The 18,401-nt window shown below is 41.5% G+C and overlaps 1 protein-coding gene across 1 annotated transcript in view; it reads right to left on the bottom strand.

The window, feature by feature from the left end:
• The window catches only part of cacna1eb (calcium channel, voltage-dependent, R type, alpha 1E subunit b), a 145,462-nt gene that overhangs the window by 80,216 nt on the left and 46,845 nt on the right, over positions 1-18,401 (bottom strand). Inside the window, exons 8-12 of the mRNA XM_067452214.1 lie at positions 16,275-16,390; positions 8,414-8,467; positions 7,750-7,830; positions 7,276-7,485; positions 357-469 (exon numbers count right to left, since the gene is read on the bottom strand). Of these exons, the coding sequence (XP_067308315.1) occupies positions 357-469; positions 7,276-7,485; positions 7,750-7,830; positions 8,414-8,467; positions 16,275-16,390 (574 nt within the window). The remainder of the gene's footprint in view (positions 1-356; positions 470-7,275; positions 7,486-7,749; positions 7,831-8,413; positions 8,468-16,274; positions 16,391-18,401) is intronic.

The raw sequence follows: 18,401 nt of genomic DNA, 5'->3' as shown, positions 1-18,401 counted from the left end.
AATGTTACACTCTGATGTGCACTGATGTGCAAATAGTAGCTTCCACTATTTATATAAGTGGTAAATGGTTTGTAATTTAAAATAATTTAAAGTGTGTAAATATGCATCAATTGTTAAGAAAATCAATTAGTATAAATATAATCTAGTTACTTTTACTGTGTAGATTCTAATTGCTATTTACACTTAGTGTAAACAGAATATATTGCTATTTACACTAAGTGTAAACAGAATATATTGCTATTTACACTTAGTGTAAACAGAATATATTGCTATTTGCACTTAGTGCAAATAGCAATATAGTGCAAATAGCTTAGTGCAAATAGCTGCTAACTTAAACATCTAAAAGAAGCACTTACCCCACAATCAAAACAGTTGAAGGATGAATGGAAGTACAGACGGAAACCAAGGCCATACATTTTCAGAAACATCTCAGCAAGAAAAAGTCCAAGAAACACAAATTCTGCATAGTCTGCAAATTGTAAAAGAAAAATGTAAAAAGCAAAGGTCCTTGATTATAAAGCAGGAATAAGAGTAGCCATATCGGTCTAGAAAATTGATACTTTTCATTTTCCGTCGGTCTTAGCACACAATGTAACTATACAAATCACAATATGTATATAGGAAAATGTTGGTGTTATTTTGTCACTTATTGAGGAGAGGCTAGATGGAGCCTTTAACCTCCAGTCTTTGTGCTAAGCTAGGCTAGCGGTGGGTGTGTCAGACAGAGTTATGGCACGCACAGAGATAAGAATGGTATGTTTGGACTTATCTAACTCTGAAGGATATGATGAATAAGTCCCAAAAAGTCAATGTGTTCCTTTAATATAGCCTAGCTAAATGATTAGTCTATTAATTAACCTGTCTAATGTCTAAAAATATATAAAAAATTATGTCTGCCAAGCTTTGATAATGTATGGAATACTATGTTAACTTATTATTTATTTAAAAAAACAATAGGCCTATACCTTTAGAAGCATGGATGTGTCTGTCATCGCATGATGCTTTAAAGCTGCAGTCTGTAAGTTTTGCCTTTTTTGTCGCCATCTCTGTTTAAAACCTTCAATTGCAGTTATTTGCAGAGTTATCGTACGTACGTGAGTTGTGCGTCTGCCTCGACGCTACTAGCTTAACTACATTTTTCAGTAGCTTGTCAGTAGCTCAGTTACTTTTAAAACAGTGTAGCTTTTCCAGTAGCTAACTATTTTATACAGCAAGTAGCGGAGTAGCGCGACCAAAAGCTACATTCCGTTTTTGGGTTCTGAATCTAATGACCGACGAGAACGAGCCTGTAAGGAGCGGAGCTGAGCGGTGTGACGGACGCTCAGCTCAATTATCCGCTCTATGCAGACGCGCTTCACTCTTTAAATGCTGCTCAGCAACAACATTATAAATAAACCAAAACTTAGCAGGCTACTTGCCTCACAGACATGATATATATCATGTGTAGGCTATAGAAAGCTTGAAATGTCCACTTTTAAACAAAACCATTCGAAATGAAAATAAATAGACAAGCAAAGCGCCTGCACTGTTCACGCGATATTGTTCACATGATATTCACATCGGTTCCATTCAGAATGCTGCGCTCCATCACTGCATGTGCTGTGAGTTTAACCTGCATTTTACACTAATCCTTACTAGGGTGACCACCCGTCCCGCTTTGTGCGTACCGTAGGCTACAGCATTTTCACCCATTGTCCCGCACGTCGCATATTGAGAAAATGTCCCACGTTTTCATCAGTCTGTAGTTTATTTTAATCTTATTAATAAATGCATTTTGCATCAGATGCATCAGAAAACTGCAGGATAATTCGGAAAATTGGTTATATTGTTACTATATAATAAAAATGAATATATAAGACAGCAAATGAACTAATTTCATGTTGATTTATATTTTATTTGTTCATAATTTATTTTTGTTGGGTTTTAGTTGGACTTGGTCAGAACTCTTTCAAAAATAGTTTAGCTACATGATACCACTCTTGTTATAACACATTATTACAAGTTTACCAATTAGAATGGGGCTAAGGTAAGGAGATTGTTTTGAATAATGTTGTGTACTTGCTCAAAAATGTATTTTGTTTTACAGACTGCAGCTTTAAGTCAGACAGTCTGAGCAACTGAAATGCATTTCTGCAAAGCGTGCAGTTCACCGTAGGTTCATCATGAGTTGAAGACCCATTGATACCTTTTTTCTGTTCAACCCTATATCTGGAGATCCTCTTCCGTTCTAGCGGTGGACGCAAACTCGACATGTTTTAAAAAAAAACAAATGAGCGTCTTTACTACTGGTTATTGTACAGTTCAGTGGTCTGCACTACTTATTGTGAAATAGACTTCTTTATATTTGCTATTAGTATTCTCCATACTGCAAAATCATTATGTGTTTATTGAAATATGTGTGGACCTATGTTAAATAAGGGACAAATCGCATCCCGTATTGATTTTATATGGGACACATCATTTTGCCTGTAAATATGGGACGATTCCGTATTTCACGGGACGGATGGCAACCATATCTGGAAGTAAGCATCAAAACTAAATGTCTCCCATTAAAATCAATGACGCTGTCTGAGCCCCATTCATAGAGACAGTAATTATAGCACTTTCTGTTCAGTGGGTTGCTATTAAGTGTATTTCCTGGATTGTACTATTCTACAGGTAGCCACTGCATCATGTCGCAGATTTTTTTTGTGCAAAAAGTGTGCTTGTTCGTTTGAAATAAAAATGTAGGAACACTGATAGCTGCACAGAGCCCTCATGACAAAGCAACCTGCCTTGAGCTACAAAGTGCTGGATGCCCTGTTGTGCAGTGTGGAGTAATTTTAGCAACTCCTAGACCACTAGGGACCATTAAGTGACTGTCCGTCATCGATACACAGAACAGTTCTGACAAGTTGAGTGGGCAGTGGGGCATTTTCCTCTCTGACAGGCCTATTTTGCATTTTATTAGCAGCAGTTTCACTGGAAAACATAATGCTGCCCTAAAGTGGTTTGTTACACTGTCTCCTAATAAAATTAGCTTTTCAGAGCTGTAAAGTGTGCTGTTTAATATTAAGACTTTTTTTGTCTTATCATAAGCAATATTCAGACAGTGACCTTGGAGAAGGTGCTTCAAGGAGTTTGTGATCAAACCAGAGCTGAATTGAGCACCACAGACCAGTGCTTCTCAAACCGGCCACTACACATTTTGTATGTCTCCCTCATCTAACACAATTGAATCAACTCAGCTGCTCATTAGTTGAGACTGCAAAACCTTAATTTGAAATGACTGATAAATGTTCAGTGGTGGGGGGTTCCCAGGACAGGCTTGAAAAGCACCGCCGTAGACCAGGGGTGTCCATTCCTGCTTCTGCAGGGCCACCTGCCAGCAGAGTTTAGCTCCAGCTCTATAGATGAAGGAGATATACAAAATGTGTAGTGGCCGAGGGACCCTAGGACAGGTTTGAGAAGCACTGGTCTGTGGTGCTCAATTCAGCTCTGGTCTGATTACAAACTCCTTGAAGCACCTTGTCCAAGGTCACTGTCTGAATGCTGCATCAAAAGCAAGCAGTTGTGTTGTAGCTAAACTCTTCAGGAAGCAGGCTCTTCTGGAACAGGAATGGACACCCTTCCAATTGACAAACCGGTTTAGCTTCCACAGTACAACCATTATTGCTAAACAGTGCTAATTCTTTCTTTCCGGGTAACAGATGGCGCTCTAGTTACATATGCCATGGGCTGTTTGACTTGCATTAGACGAGCCCAGGGGCTGTCTACTGATTATCTTCTGAACTTTACACAAAGCCTAATTTCAATGACTAATATTAGTAATTGGTCAAGTGTATCTGATAAAATGCAACCCTAAATGACACTAAGATGGTAACAGGAATGGTCTGGAATATTTCCCACTAGTTAACTAAGTTTTCCTCTGGATATTCCAGTTTTCCTTCACAGTCCAAAGACATGTGGTTCTGGTTAATTGGAGATGTTAAGGTGATTGAGAGTGTGAATGTTTGAGTGTTTATTAGTTTTGTGATGGACTGACCACTGGTCCAGAGTGTTTCCCAAATTATAATGTATATAGGCATAGCAGTGTTTTGGAGAAGACAAGTCTCTTTTGGGCAGGATGGGGCAGGGGAGGAGTGTATAGAGGTAAGGAATAGGAAGATGATCGTATGTTAGGTAGCTTGAAAGCAACGGAAAAAAATGGGTTCCTCAGCCTCATTGATTTTTGCATTTATGAGAACAGAGCAGACACAGGTAATGTCCTTCTTTGGGACCAAGTGAATGTCTTAGACATAAGAAAGCTGGATCAGTTAACATGCAGCCTTTAACATAGGCTGTAACATATTTCTGTTAGCAGTGGTTAACAGTTGTCAAACCAGACAGTGATTTTATTGTTCAGGATTCTCTGCAACACATCTGTAGAGGTACTTAAGGTTGGTGGCAGCAAAGAAGATTACTGAACCTGAAAGAACTGTTTACTTGATTATCATGAACTTCAGGGAGAGAGGTAAAACTACAGTGATGAAGGCTTCAGATTGTCCAAGAGCGTCCAGCAAATGCTATGTCCTTCGCCTCCTAGTCAGCTACAGATGTCAATGTGGAAAGCAGCGAGGCGAGGGACCATGAGAGCGGGCTAATGAGTTCCAGCTGCGCGCCACACCAGTATCGTCTCACGGCAGAGTGACGGGAGCACAAAAGGAGGAGAGATGACAATGGAAGACGAGTGAGGACCAGGCCTGTATTTATGTTATGTTTTGTTTACGTTTTGTTGTGTGTGTGCGGGCAGTCGTCTGTGAGGAGCTTCCCGCGTTTTATTATGTTTGTGTTTTATTACGCTACTTGCGTTTTGTTTATTGTTTTGAATTAAAGTTGTTAAATGTTCGCCGGTTCCCGCCTCCTTCCTTCCTATCTACGAACCCTGTTACAGTTACCTTCAGTGCACAGCTGCTCAATATTGGCAGCAGGTGGGTGTGAGTTCATCTGCTTGCACAGCGAGGTGAAGACTTTTGGACAACAGCCTGGTGTCAAGAAGTTCAGCAAAGAAGCCTCCAAGAAAAACATCAAGGACAGACTGAAATTCTGCAGGAAGTAAAAGGATTGTACAGCAGAAGACTGTTGCAGAGTTACTTTATTCTTTGTTGAAGCCCTCTTCCGACTGTTTGGGACATCTAGAAAATTGTTCGTCCAGAGAAGAGAACTTGACTGCACCATGTATTATTAAACACAGTGCACCTGTGTTTTTCCAACCAATAGTGAAGCATCCTGAGACCATCCATGTGTGGGGTTGCTTTTCTTCCAAGGGAGGGGCTCTCTCACAATTCTGCCCAAAAACACTGCCAGGAATAAAGAATGGCAACAAAATGTCCTGCAAATTCTCCCAATAACTCAGGAGCATTTTGATGATGATCTGTGCATTTCAGCATGATGGAGCCCCATGTCACAATGAAAGGGGTGCTGAAGTTGCTCAGAAATCATACACTGACCATTTGATTCCCTGGCCAGGCAAATCCCCAGATCTTAATCCTAAAAAGGCGAAGGGACGAGCAGAAGGCCACAAACTTGCTATAAACTCCAAGCACTAAAAAGGCAAAAATTGATTGCCATCAGTCAGGATTTGGCCCAGAAGCTGATATCCAGCATGATAGAGTGAACAACAGAGGTTATGAAGAAGAAGGTTAAACACTGTAAATATAAACTCTTTGCCTATATGCAGTGCGTTTACTTATAAAACTTATGAAATGCTTATCGTTGTTTACCAGTATACCACCGATATTGTGATAAAATATTCCACAAATATTGAATGAGCAAACTTTGCGAAAAAAACACACTTTGCCATTTTTGTTATATTAACAACTGTTAACAATAGTCAAAAGTTCATTCTCCTCCAAGTCCACCAATCAGTGGTGAGGCTATTCCTCATTTTGATGGATGCCATGACTGTTTTTGTGTCTAAAACGTGCAGAAGAGAGTTCTGAGTTCATGAGGTGGGGGTGGAAAAAAAGATAAACATTGGTCTTGTGTGTTGGTGTAGACATGATCAAAGATGCCTTGAGAAGGGATAGAGGCATGCTTATGGAAATTTGGGGAAACTTGCTTCTGATTGTTGTGATTTAAGTTAGCTGCTATAATACCAATTGCCACTTTGTGTCTGGCAAGCTTTAATCCACAAGTATGCTCTGGTTTCCTGTTTGTCGTTATGTCTCACACAAAGTTCTTGTGATGTAAATTTCAGCTTCAGCAGGGGGCGTGATGGCATGTGCACCCTGAATATTTGTAACCTGCGCTCATCCTATGCTTATGTGCCTAAATTTATTGCACTTATTGGTGGGTCCACTTGGTGGTAAGTCTCACAGTTGTCCTGTTTTACCACACAGACCAACTTAGTTTCCTTTTTTTTCCTACTTCCTCCAAGAACAGCAGGCGCATCAGCACTGTACTTCTCTATTTTTGTTATCCTTATTCCTTTACAGCAGAAACCAAAGCCCCCAGGTCAAGAGGAGAAGCAGAGAGCAAATGTAGTGCACGTGTGAACGTACCCATACAAGCTCATGGTCAATGGAGTATTCTTTAAAGGTTATAACACATACTGTGAAAAAAACAACAACCAACACTGCACATCTTATATGACACACCTATTTCATTGGCACTCTACTCTTGATTGAGTTTGTTGTCAGGTGTTAAAAGCATGATAAGAGAGGCAATCAAAATATTCAGTGTAGGGATGTTCCAGGACCGGGAAATACCCTGTGATTTTGCATTCGAGGGGATGTAGCAAGCAATGATGACAGCCACTGTTAACTTTCTCGGCAATAGCTTGACAATTAACTGCTAAATATTCTCCTGATTCAGAGGGGTTCAGTCTGTAGACTGGCGTTTTCTGGACGCATACACACACAGTCCTTTCTAGCAGACAACTTGGCTTGGTCAAAGGGGAAGAAGGCATACTAAAGTCGGGGATGTTGTCAACCAAACACATTTCAGTGAATATTTTAACATAGCATAATTTGTCAGGAAATTGCTGTGTAGCTGATGAGCTAGTGCTTAAATATTCACTGAAATGTGTTTGGTTTCTTTAGAAAATTTGCAGTACAATTTGTGGCATATATAGACACAATTTTCATTATGTGCTGATGCTTTGAAAAAAAACATGGTCCAAAAACTAAAATATAAAAGTGAGGTGAGCAATGCTTTGCATTTTGCTGCCTTCTCCTATGTCGTTGTTACCAATAAAAATTTCAAAAAAAATGAAAGCACACTTATTCACAGTACTAGGGAGAATTAGACACTTACACTGAATAATGGTGAGCCATTCTGGTTGATTGTGATGAACGATGGAAACACAGATAGTGTTGAGGCCCACCAGGCTGAGGACTATCCAATAGAAGCTGTCGGTTTTAACCATGCGACGAATAGAGATTCGCAACATGCGCTCCTTGCGCCGCATGTAAGCAGCAGGACCTCGTCTTGCTGTTCGTATGCCGACCCTTGGTCGGGGGCCACCTGACATGCGAAAGAAAAAAAGAAATCCAAAGTCTCATAGAATAAATATCAGTTGAAATTTTCTGTTTGTTTTCTATCAAAATATCATTAGTGGTATTTCAAAAGCCTGAACAATTTACATGAATTTATGGAATGTTTGTTAATGATAGATGTTTCCTTCCCTTAGACAGATGAATGGCACCTCAAACAGAAAAACTGATTACTAAAAGCAAAACAAGTCAAGTTAATGTGGATGAAAAAAATGAGATGGCATATTTTACTCACCAACTGTAGAGATTTCTGAATATTTCTCCTCCCCTGGTCCTCGACGCCTCGCATTTTTCTTGCTAGTGGCCCGTTTCAAAACTAAAATGAAAAGGGTTAAATGGCACCACTTGTTGGCCTTGTTTCTTATCATGAATGTATAGCGATCCAAGTAATATATGTTGTTTCTGTCTGGAAGCATTTATTGTAGCTTACATTAGCCTCCCAATTGCAAAAATAAATGTTTAACCAGTGAGCAAGTCTGCATTTCAAAATCATTACTTTCAGAAAATAGGCATTATTTATTTTTAAACTCTTACACAGGTTATACATGTATTTTTATTAATATCAAATTGAATGAATAACAGCAGTCTTTAAGTCTGAGCCCTCCTGTTTGAACTGCCGGCTCCAAGTGGGACTCGAACCCGGGTCCGCCAGCATGAGACTCAGACGCTCTAACAAGGAGGGTAAAGGCTGCAAAGGGTAAAAACCTCTAGTGTCAGTCGCTAGAGCATCTCTTGAGGTCAGAGGAGTGAGGTTTACTTGCACAGTGACTACTAGCTGGCCTCTGTCACATAAGATTTCAAAGTTGATTTTTTTATTTCAAGTAAAAGTCTTAAATTTTATGTTTAAATCTGATTTAAAAACAAAACTCTACATAAATAAGTGAAAGTGAAATTCATACCATCTAACGCTGACCTCCCAGAATTCTTGTTTTCTTCTGCAAGCATTACTTCCTCTTTGAGAGAGAGAGGGAGAAACAAAAAGGGATAATATTAATAACATTAACATCAAATTAACATAATTAATTCAAAATGAATTAAATCGATTATTGATCTATTCAGTTAGCTTTATGACAAAATGGCAATTTGTAGGCATCTTAGAAGTGATCTGCTGTACTGTAGGAGCATCAACTATTCTGAGCACAGACAGGCATATATACAAACACTCCAGTCGGTGAGTCAGTGTCACCTTTTCGTTGACCCTTCACTGCGTGGGAGAATGAGCAGCTTCACACACTCATGTTCACCTGAATGTTGTGTTCAGGTGGTGGGTGGCAGGGTGAAATGTGAAAAGAGTGGTGTAGGTGTAGTACACAATCAGAACACAGTCTGTCACTGAACCTGGGTAAAGACATGAAACTTCGCTAGCCTGGCTGAAATTATTTTAAAAAGCAAAAGAATACAAATAAAATTGGATTTCAAAACAAGCACCTTATACCAAAGTAGTCTTAGCGATTTTAAGAGTGTACTGGAAATATTTTAGTAGCATAGTAGCAATTCAAGTTTGAACATTCAGCTTTGCTAGTAAATAATTAGCCAGCCAAGCATCCTGAATGAAGCCACGGCCCCATCTACAGTGTCCCACCAGCAGATATAACTACATAAGCAGCATCAAAAAATCCTGTGATATCTTGTTTCCACTGGTCTCAAGAACACACGACCACATTTCCTCTCTGTCTTCCTACATCTCCTCCAGAACATTTCACCCACCCTTCTCTGATTACTTTGTTTTGCTATCAAGTCATTGTTGACTAGTGAATGCCTTTTGTCTCTTATAAGCTCTGTCTCTCTTAGCAACACGTTCTCACTCCCAACTCGTCACATATGGACACTTAGTCAGGATCCCTTTGTCACATGCCTGTCCTGTCTTGTGTGCACATGTGGGTTCTGTCATGTCTTGCATGTGCTACTGTCACCCCGCCCTTCTTGTTATCTGATTATTGGTTTATTTGCCCCACCTGTTCTCCCTCATTATCTGCCTTGTTTGTTCCCTTTATAATCTCCTTGTGTTTGTCAGTCTGTGTTGGATCCTTGTGTAATGTCTGCGTCTTCCGTCCTCCCCGTGATTCTGTTGGTTTGTTTAAGTTTGTATTTATATTATTCTATTATTTGTTTTTCCCCCTCGTGGGTTTTGTTTTGAGTTTATGTTTTGTTTTTGTAAATAAATCATCTTTTTTCTGCACTTGAGTCCTCGCACCCTTTTCTCTTGTCTGTGACGTGACAGAAGGATCCAACCATAGAGGACTCAGCAAGAGGATTGTTTATTTTTGTTGTTTGCTCTTTGAACTATGGAGCTAACCAGGCACGTACAGGTGATGCGGCAGGTGAACTCTAAATACATCCGCCAACAGGGGGCGGGTGTAAGAGAGTTCGCCTGCAAATTCCTTATTGAGGTGCATCACCTGTACCTCAATGAGACAGAGAAGGCAGAGGTGTTTAACCTCTGCCTGGACATGCCTCTCAGCCCCATGGAGGTTGAGAGAATGGGAACCCCGGACTTTTGGGAGTTTGTGGAACAGCTGGACTCCAGTCCCTCTAGGACCAGGGGCTGGATAGCTCCGGTGGTTCCTGTTCCAGTGGCCCCAGTTCCAGTGGCCCAAGCTCCGGTGGTCTGTAAAAGGAGGAGGAGAAGGAAGGCTCCCTCCGTGCCTGTTCTTGTGGTCCCAGCTCCAGTGGTCCCTGTGCCGGTGGTCCCAGTGCCGGCGGATCGCATGCCGGTGGTCCCAGTACCGGCGGATCGTGTTCCGGTGGTCCCGATTCCGGTGGATCGTGTTCCGGTGGTCCCTGTGCCGGTGGACCGTGTTCCGGTGGTCCCTGTGCCGGTTGTCCCTGTGCCGGTGGATCGTGTTCTGGTGGTCCCTGTGCCGGTGGATCGTGTTCCGGTGGTCCCTGTGCCGGTGGATCGTGTTCCGGTGGTCCCTGTGCCGGTGGATCGTGTTCCGGTGGTCCCTGTGCCGGTGGATCGTGTTCTGGTGGTCCCTATTCCGGTGGATCGTGTTCCGGAGGTCCCTGTACCGGTAGATCGTGTTCCGGTGGTCTCTATTCCGGTGGATCGTGTTCCGGTGGTCCCGATGCCGGTGGTCTCTGTTCCGGTGGATAGTGTTCCGGTGGTCCCTGTGCTGGTGGATCGCATTCCGGTGGACGCCGCTGGGCCGGAGATGCCTCCCAGGCGTCCTGCTCTCACCGCACCTCCCAGGCGTCCTGCTCTCACCGCGCCTCCCAGGCGTCCAGCTCTCACCGCGCCTCCCAGGCGTCCAGCTCTCACCGCGCCTCCCAGGCGTCCAGCTCTCACCGCGCCTCCCAGGCGTCCAGCTCTCACCGCGCCTCCCAGGCGTCCAGCTCTCACCGCGCCTCCCAGGCGTCCAGCTCTCACCGCGCCTCCCAGGCGTCCAGCTCTCACCGCACCTCCCAGGCGTCCAGCTCTCACCGCGCCTCCCAGGCGTCCAGCTCTCACCGCGCCTCCCAGACGTCCTGCTCTCCGTGCGCCGCTGAGGCGTCCTGCTCTCCGTGCGCGGCTGAGGCGTCCTGCTCTCCGTGCGCCGCTGAGGCGTCCTGCTCTCCGTGCGCCGCTGAGGCGTCCTGCTCTCCGTGCGCCGCTGAGGCGTCCAGCTCTCACCGCGCCTCCCAGGCGTCCTGCTCTCACCGCGCCTCCCAGGCGTCCAGCTCTCACCGCGCCTCCCAGGCGTCCAGCTCTCACCGCGCCTCCCAGGCGTCCAGCTCTCACCGCGCCTCCCAGGCGTCCAGCTCTCACCGCGCCTTCCCAGGCGTCCAGCTCTCACCGCGCCTCCCAGGCGTCCAGCTCTCACCGCGCCTCCCAGGCGTCCAGCTCTCACCGCACCTCCCAGGCGTCCAGCTCTCACCGCGCCTCCCAGGCGTCCAGCTCTCACCGCGCCTCCCAGACGTCCTGCTCTCCGTGCGCCGCTGAGGCGTCCTGCTCTCCCTGCGCCGCTGAGGCGTCCTGCTCTCCCTGCGCCGCCCTGGGTGCCTGAACTTTTTGTTTTCCTCATGTGTCCCTTGTTGACCCCTCCCTTGTCTGTTCCTTCCTTGTCTGTTTCTCCTGTCCCTCCCGTGCCCCCCTGGTCTGTCCCTCCCGTGCCCCCCTGGTCTGTCCCGCCCTGGTCTGTCCCTCCCGTCCCGCCCTGGTCTGTCCCTCCCGCCCCGCCCTGGTCTGTCCCTCCCGCCCCGCCCTGGTCTGTCCCTCCCGTCCCTCCCTGGTCTGTCCCGCCCGTCCCTAGTGGAGCGTCTGGTAGCCGCTCCTTAAGGAGGGGGTAATGTCACATGCCTGTCCTGTCTTGTGTGCACATGTGGGTTCTGTCATGTCTTGCATGTGCTACTGTCACCCCGCCCTTCTTGTTATCTGATTATTGGTTTATTTGCCCCACCTGTTCTCCCTCATTATCTGCCTTGTTTGTTCCCTTTATAATCTCCTTGTGTTTGTCAGTCTGTGTTGGATCCTTGTGTAATGTCTGCGTCTTCCGTCCTCCCCGTGATTCTGTTGGTTTGTTTAAGTTTGTATTTATATTATTCTATTATTTGTTTTTCCCCCTCGTGGGTTTTGTTTTGAGTTTATGTTTTGTTTTTGTAAATAAATCATCTTTTTTCTGCACTTGAGTCCTCGCACCCTTTTCCCTTGTCTGTGACGTGACACCCTTGAAAAATGATGTATTCACAATTCAGTTTGCTTGGTTCATTTGGTCCAAACCTAAGGGGGAAAAAAACTTATTGTAACACTTTACAATAAGGGTGCACTAATATGTATTAATTCATGCTTAATTAATGCACAGATAATCATTAGTTAATGTATTACTAATGGTGAACTAACTCATTTATTAAATCATCCTACAACAGGGGATGCCATCGCGCGTGCATTTGTTGACATGACAACCCTGATAGCCCTGAACTAGTGATGCGCGGGTCGTCTCATAACCCGCGGACCCCGTATGTTTATTTAATGGTCGTGGGTGCGGGGCGGGTTGTAAAAATATATACAGTGGTGTGGGGTGGGCCAAATAACTTCATAAAAGCGGCCCCGCGGGTTGGTGCAGGCATGCAGCATTAACAGTTACCCTGAACACTGCAGGAGTTCACATGCAGGTGCTCTTCTGGCGTCGCGTGTGAAATGTCTTCATCCCAGGTACAGTCAGTGGCATATGTTTCAGGATGCCATATGAATATAATTTCATGGGTTTTATTTTTTTCAAACGCCAAATAATCGCGATGCTCACGTTTACAAGCCAGCATCATTATAGTAGTCTATTGGTTACCGTTTTACAGAATCTATATGATACTTCAATTCAATGTTTGAGTGGTAGGTAATCACTTCAGCTCACGCCAACGAGCAAACGCTGGCCCAATGTTGATCCTCGTCCTGCCTTTAATCCCATCACTTTTTCGTTTCCTCTTATTGCTTTCCTCCAACAAAACCTTTTCTTATTTGTCTGTGCTGCTTCGGACATGACTATCGTATCCGATGAACAAAGTTGGGCTCAAAGGTCCGAATTTAAGGAAGTGTGGGTGGTGGTGGAAGTGAAGTATATGCCGTAAAGCATTCAAATTTTGTAGTTCTTTTTGAGCTCGGGTTACTATCCAAAACCCGAAGTTTAAAAGTACGATTAAAAACAATACAGACCCCGTCAGGCTATGGCAGACGTATCATTCAACCTATTGTAAGTCGATGTATCATCACAAGAGTCATGAAAATATATTATGAAGGTTGAAAAGTTACCTAGTGCTGTTTAATGATTACTGCGTCAGCAACTAATGAAGAGTCTACATGATCACTAGATTACGTAATCATTAAATTGTTATTAGTTAAAGATGTCATAATGTATTAATTCCTTAATAACATATTACATAAACTAATAATTTAAATTAACATGTTAATTACCACAAGGGGTCAAAGCCATGCATTTCAACTTCCAGTTGTCTGCTTTAATTAATCATTAGCTAATGATTTATAAAGGTATCATTATGTTATGACTTTACTTGTTGGGGCACGTGACTATTAACTAATTAATTAAGTAATATGTAAATGTGGTTATGGGTTTTGAATTAATTTTAAATTAGTCAATAGTCATGTGCCTCAACAAGTCATAACATAATGATAACTTTATAAATCATGAACTAATGATTAATTAAATCAGACAACTGGAAGTTGAAATGCATGGCTTTGACCCCTTGTGGTAATTAATACATTCATTTAAATTTTTTGTTAATATAATATGTTATTAAGGAATTAATACATTATGACACATTTAACTAATAACAATTTAATGATTACTATTATCATGCAGAATCTTCATTAGTTGGTGATGCATTAATCATTTATAAATGAGTTAGTTCACATTAGTAATATTAGTTAATAGGTATGCCTGAGGAAGATCGAAAGATCGAAACGTTGCAATGAAACAATAAATCTTTTCTAATTGCGAGTTGATAGTGTGCGGGACTTCTCCTTTTCATTTGATGATAATTGGACTTTTTTGTCCTGCTCTCCTACGCACCTATCACACACAGTTGTGTGACGTTTATGTGATTGATATATTGCACACTGTAAACATAATCAAAGCTTCGAAAACACGCGAAGAATGGGACCTTTAAAATTAACCTTGGTGTGATTGCTCAGCTAGTGACCTTGTTTAGAACCAGCATTAACTTCTGGAGCATTACAATGTGACGCCAAGGGGTCCTGAACGAGAATCCATATGTGAAGAGTTGGTAGAGAGAATGGATTGCCACAAATCAAATTATTTCAAAGAGACAATGCTTTGACTCTTACAATCCCATGTATTGCAGGCTTGTTTCCCATCCCTTAAATAAACACAACATATGACAAAAAACATGAGAAAATATAAAACATAGACTGATCAGACATAACATTATGACCACCTTTCTAATATTGTGTTGGTCCCCCTTTTGCTCAATTGGATTAAGATCTGGGGAACTTGGAGGCCAAGTCGTATTGACTCAAACTCGTTTTTGTGCTCCTCAAACCATTCCTGAACCATTTTTGTTTTGTGACAGGTTTCCCAGCAGAACATTGCCCAAAGTGTCACTCCGTCTCCGCCGGCTTCCCTTCTACCGATAGTGCAAGCCGGTGCCATGTGTTCCCCAGGTAAGCGACGCACATGCACCTGGCCATGCATCCACGTGATGTAAAAGAAAATGTGATTCATCAGAGCTGGCCAACTTCTTCCATTGCTCCGTGGTCCAGTTCTGATGCTCACGTGCCCGCTTTCTGCGGCTACACTGCGGCTATGCAGCCCCATATGCAACAAGCTGCAGTTTTGGAGGTGCTCTGAAAATGCTCTGCTCTGACCAGTCGTCTAGTCAATACAATACAATTTGGCCCTTATCAAACTTGCTCAAATCCTTACGCTTGCCCATTTTTCCTGCTTCTAACACAACAACTTTGAGGACCAAATAGATCCCACCCACTAATGGGTGCTGTGATGAAGAGATAATCTGTGTTATTCACTTCATTCATAATGTTGTGCCTGATCGGTACAAACAATACGCTAAAATCAGAAATAGGCACAAATACATCAAAAATTACTATTACAAATTACGAATACTTACTCATCAAATATATTTAAATAAAATACATAAAACTGCTATGAAAAATGTGTTTAATTAAAATACCAGAAATTTGTCATTGGAAAATACAATCAAAATGCGAGAGCAACTGTGAAGTTTGATAAGTAAGAGTATAGAATTTCAGAATATAATCGTTTAGATCTGAGGATTTACTACTTGGATTATTATTATTATTATTATTATTTTTTTAATCTATGTACATATGACACTAAACTCTAAAGAATGCTGGGTTAAAAACAACTCAAGTTGGGTTGAAAATGGACAAACCCAGAAATTGGGTTGTTTGAATGGGTCTATTTACTGGGTTCAAACAACCCAATTTCTGGGTTTGTCCATTTTCAACCCAACTTCAGTTGTTTTTAACCCAGCATTTTTTGAGTGTATACTTTGTATTATATTAGAAAAAAACTAGAAAAAACTGCTATGACTGTAAAGTTGACATGTTTCTCTCTTCGTACTGCCGTTATAAATCTTTCTCCTTTTTTTTGAGCAAACGGGAACACAAAAAAATGTATTTAATGTAGTTTCTCATTCACCGCTATAAAATGTTTATGATGACTTCCACTTATGAGAAACAAGGAAATGTGAAAAGGGTTAATAGGATGTCATGAGATTTGATTTTCTTGCATCTAGCTGAAAACTGGCTAGTTTTAGTGATATTTTATTTGTGTATGGTCCTTTTAAAACTGGGGATGAAAGTTATTATATGCTAAATAAAATGACATTACAATAATTACAAATGACATTTAATTTATTTTTGTAAAAAAATACTAATTACAAAATGCTCCAAAATAATTAAATGGCTAAAAAGGTAATTCTGGCTAAAATAGATAACAAAATATGTAGACATGAATAATAACACATCACAGATCAACATCAATGAAACGTGACTAACCAACCAACCAATGCAAACACTAACAAAGTATACAGAACCATGACACCGGTTTCCATCCTGACTCATTTTGGCAACAGTTGTTCCTTCATTTCAAGCTCTGTAAGCATGCTACTGTTCTATTGCTTGACAACAAGAAACAATGTACGATTGCAAAGTCTTGCAAGCAGTATTGTCAACACAGACCAAGTCCTCAAATCCAAGTCTGGACATTTGTAGAATAGCACAACCAGCAATATTTAGGGTTTTAATGAATACATGCTTCTGACTTGTACCTGCTCTGTCTATCCAGGCCCGGTAGCCGTTGAGTTCCCTCTCCACCTGTTGCTGTCGTCTAAGCTTCATGAAGGCACGTCTGTTCTCCACCCTCTCTCTCTCTTTAGCAAATTCCCTACAGAAATATTTACAAAATGAAGTGTAATTTACACACATTCACAAATGAATTCAGTAAACGATCAATAGAATTGGCATCAATTAAGTGCTTTATAAGTTCTGACCTTTTACAGTCTATAAAGGGCATGGACAGCTAAGAAACACTGTGGAGGCTGAATGAGGCAAAGAGTACAGTAATCAATCCCTAGTGAACCAATCATCCAGAGTGTGTGGTTTTCAGCCCACCCACGACTGCAGGCTCACCAGAAGGCAACAATTCTCTCATTGAGCGAAAACTACAAAACTAATAAGCATTTGTTTTTGCATATCAAACCCTGAAATTATTGGATAAGAATAAGTAAGATTAATGATTAGTTCACAAAAGAATGAAAAATCTATCAACATTTAGGCCTACTTGGAATTTACTTTTCTATCTGCATTTTTCCATGCAATTAAAATGAAAGGGAACTTTAGCTTTCAATATGTTTTATGCAAGGATTCAAAAGCTATAAGACATCTACTATATGGCTCCTTGGTACTTCTTTGATTAGCTTTAAACTTTTAAGTACAATCAACTGGGATAGGGTTAGTTCACCCAAAAATGTAATTTCTGTCATTAATTACTTACCCTCATGTTGTTCAACACCCCTAAGACCTCCGTTCATCTTCCGAACACAAATTAAGATATTTTTGTTGGCTCAGAAAGGCCTCCATTGGCCACAATGTCATTACCTCTCTCAAGAGCCATTAAAGGCACTAAAGACGTTACAAAGTGTATCTCACTACAGTGATCCTACAATAATTTTATGAAGCGACGAGAATAGTTTTTTTAAATAACGACTTATATAGTGATGGCTGAAATCCACCCATCCATCAATCCATCAAACTGCTGAAATCATGTGACTTTGGTGATCCGAACCTCTAAATCGATACACTGATTCATAACGCTCCGAGGCTTCAGGAAGCTGTGTTTTGAAATCCGCCATCACTAAAAAAGTCGTTATTTAGGGGGGGTTTTCCGCACAAAAACGATTTTTGTCGCTTCATACAATTATTGTAGAATCACTGTTGTGAGATGGACTTTGTAACAATGTCTTTAGTACCTTTTATGGGTCTTGAGAAAGGAAATGTCATTGTTGCCAATGGTGGCCTTTCTGAGCCATTGGATTTCAACAAAAATACCTTTATATGTGTTCCAAAGATGAATGGGTCTTATGGGTCTGGAACGCCATGAGGGTGAGTAACTAATGACATAATTTTCATTTTTTGGGTGAACTAACCCTTTAAGTCATTTAAGCTTAAATTACATTAAACTGATTTTAAATAATTGTCACATGCCTGTCCTGTCTTGTGTGCACATGTGGGTTTTGTTATGTTGAGCATGTGCTCTTGTCATTGTCTGATCCCTCCCCCTTGTTATCTGATTAGTGTTTTTTTGTCATTGTCATCTTCATCTTGTCATTGTCCCTCCCCCTTGTTATCTGATTAGTGTTTTTTTGTCATTGTCATCTTCATCTTGTCATTGTCCCTCCCCCTTGTTATCTGATTAGTGTTTGATTTTTCCCACCTGTTCTCTTTTGATTTCTTCCCTTTATAAGCTCCTTGTGTTTGTTAGTCTTTGTTGGATCCCTGTCATGTCTACGTCTCCCGGCTCCCTGTTATTCCTTTTTGGTATGTTTAAGTTGTGTTTGGTTATTTCTGATTATGTGTTTTTCCCCCTTTGTGGGTTTTTGTTTTGTGTTCATGCTTATCTTTTGTTAATAAATCACTCCTTTTCTGCATTTGAGACCTCACCTCAGTTTTCTTTAGTTATAACGTAACAATAATGAGATGGATCTTGTATAACTTATTAAAAAAAGAGTTGAAAATGGCTTAACTTATTTTGATGAGTTAAGGCAATGTAAATTTTTACATTTCATTATTACACTTTCTCCTTTTGTGTTTCATGGCAAAAATGAAATCAGGTTTGGAACAACATGGCCTTGGAAAAATAATCATACATAAAAACTTTTTGGAAAATATTGAGGAAA

The sequence above is a fragment of the Pseudorasbora parva genome, chromosome 9 (genome assembly GCF_024679245.1).
Source record: "Pseudorasbora parva isolate DD20220531a chromosome 9, ASM2467924v1, whole genome shotgun sequence".
Lineage (NCBI taxonomy): Eukaryota > Metazoa > Chordata > Actinopteri > Cypriniformes > Gobionidae > Pseudorasbora > Pseudorasbora parva.
Note: the sequence above shows the minus strand (reverse complement) of the source record. Positions and strands in the feature narration are given on the sequence as shown.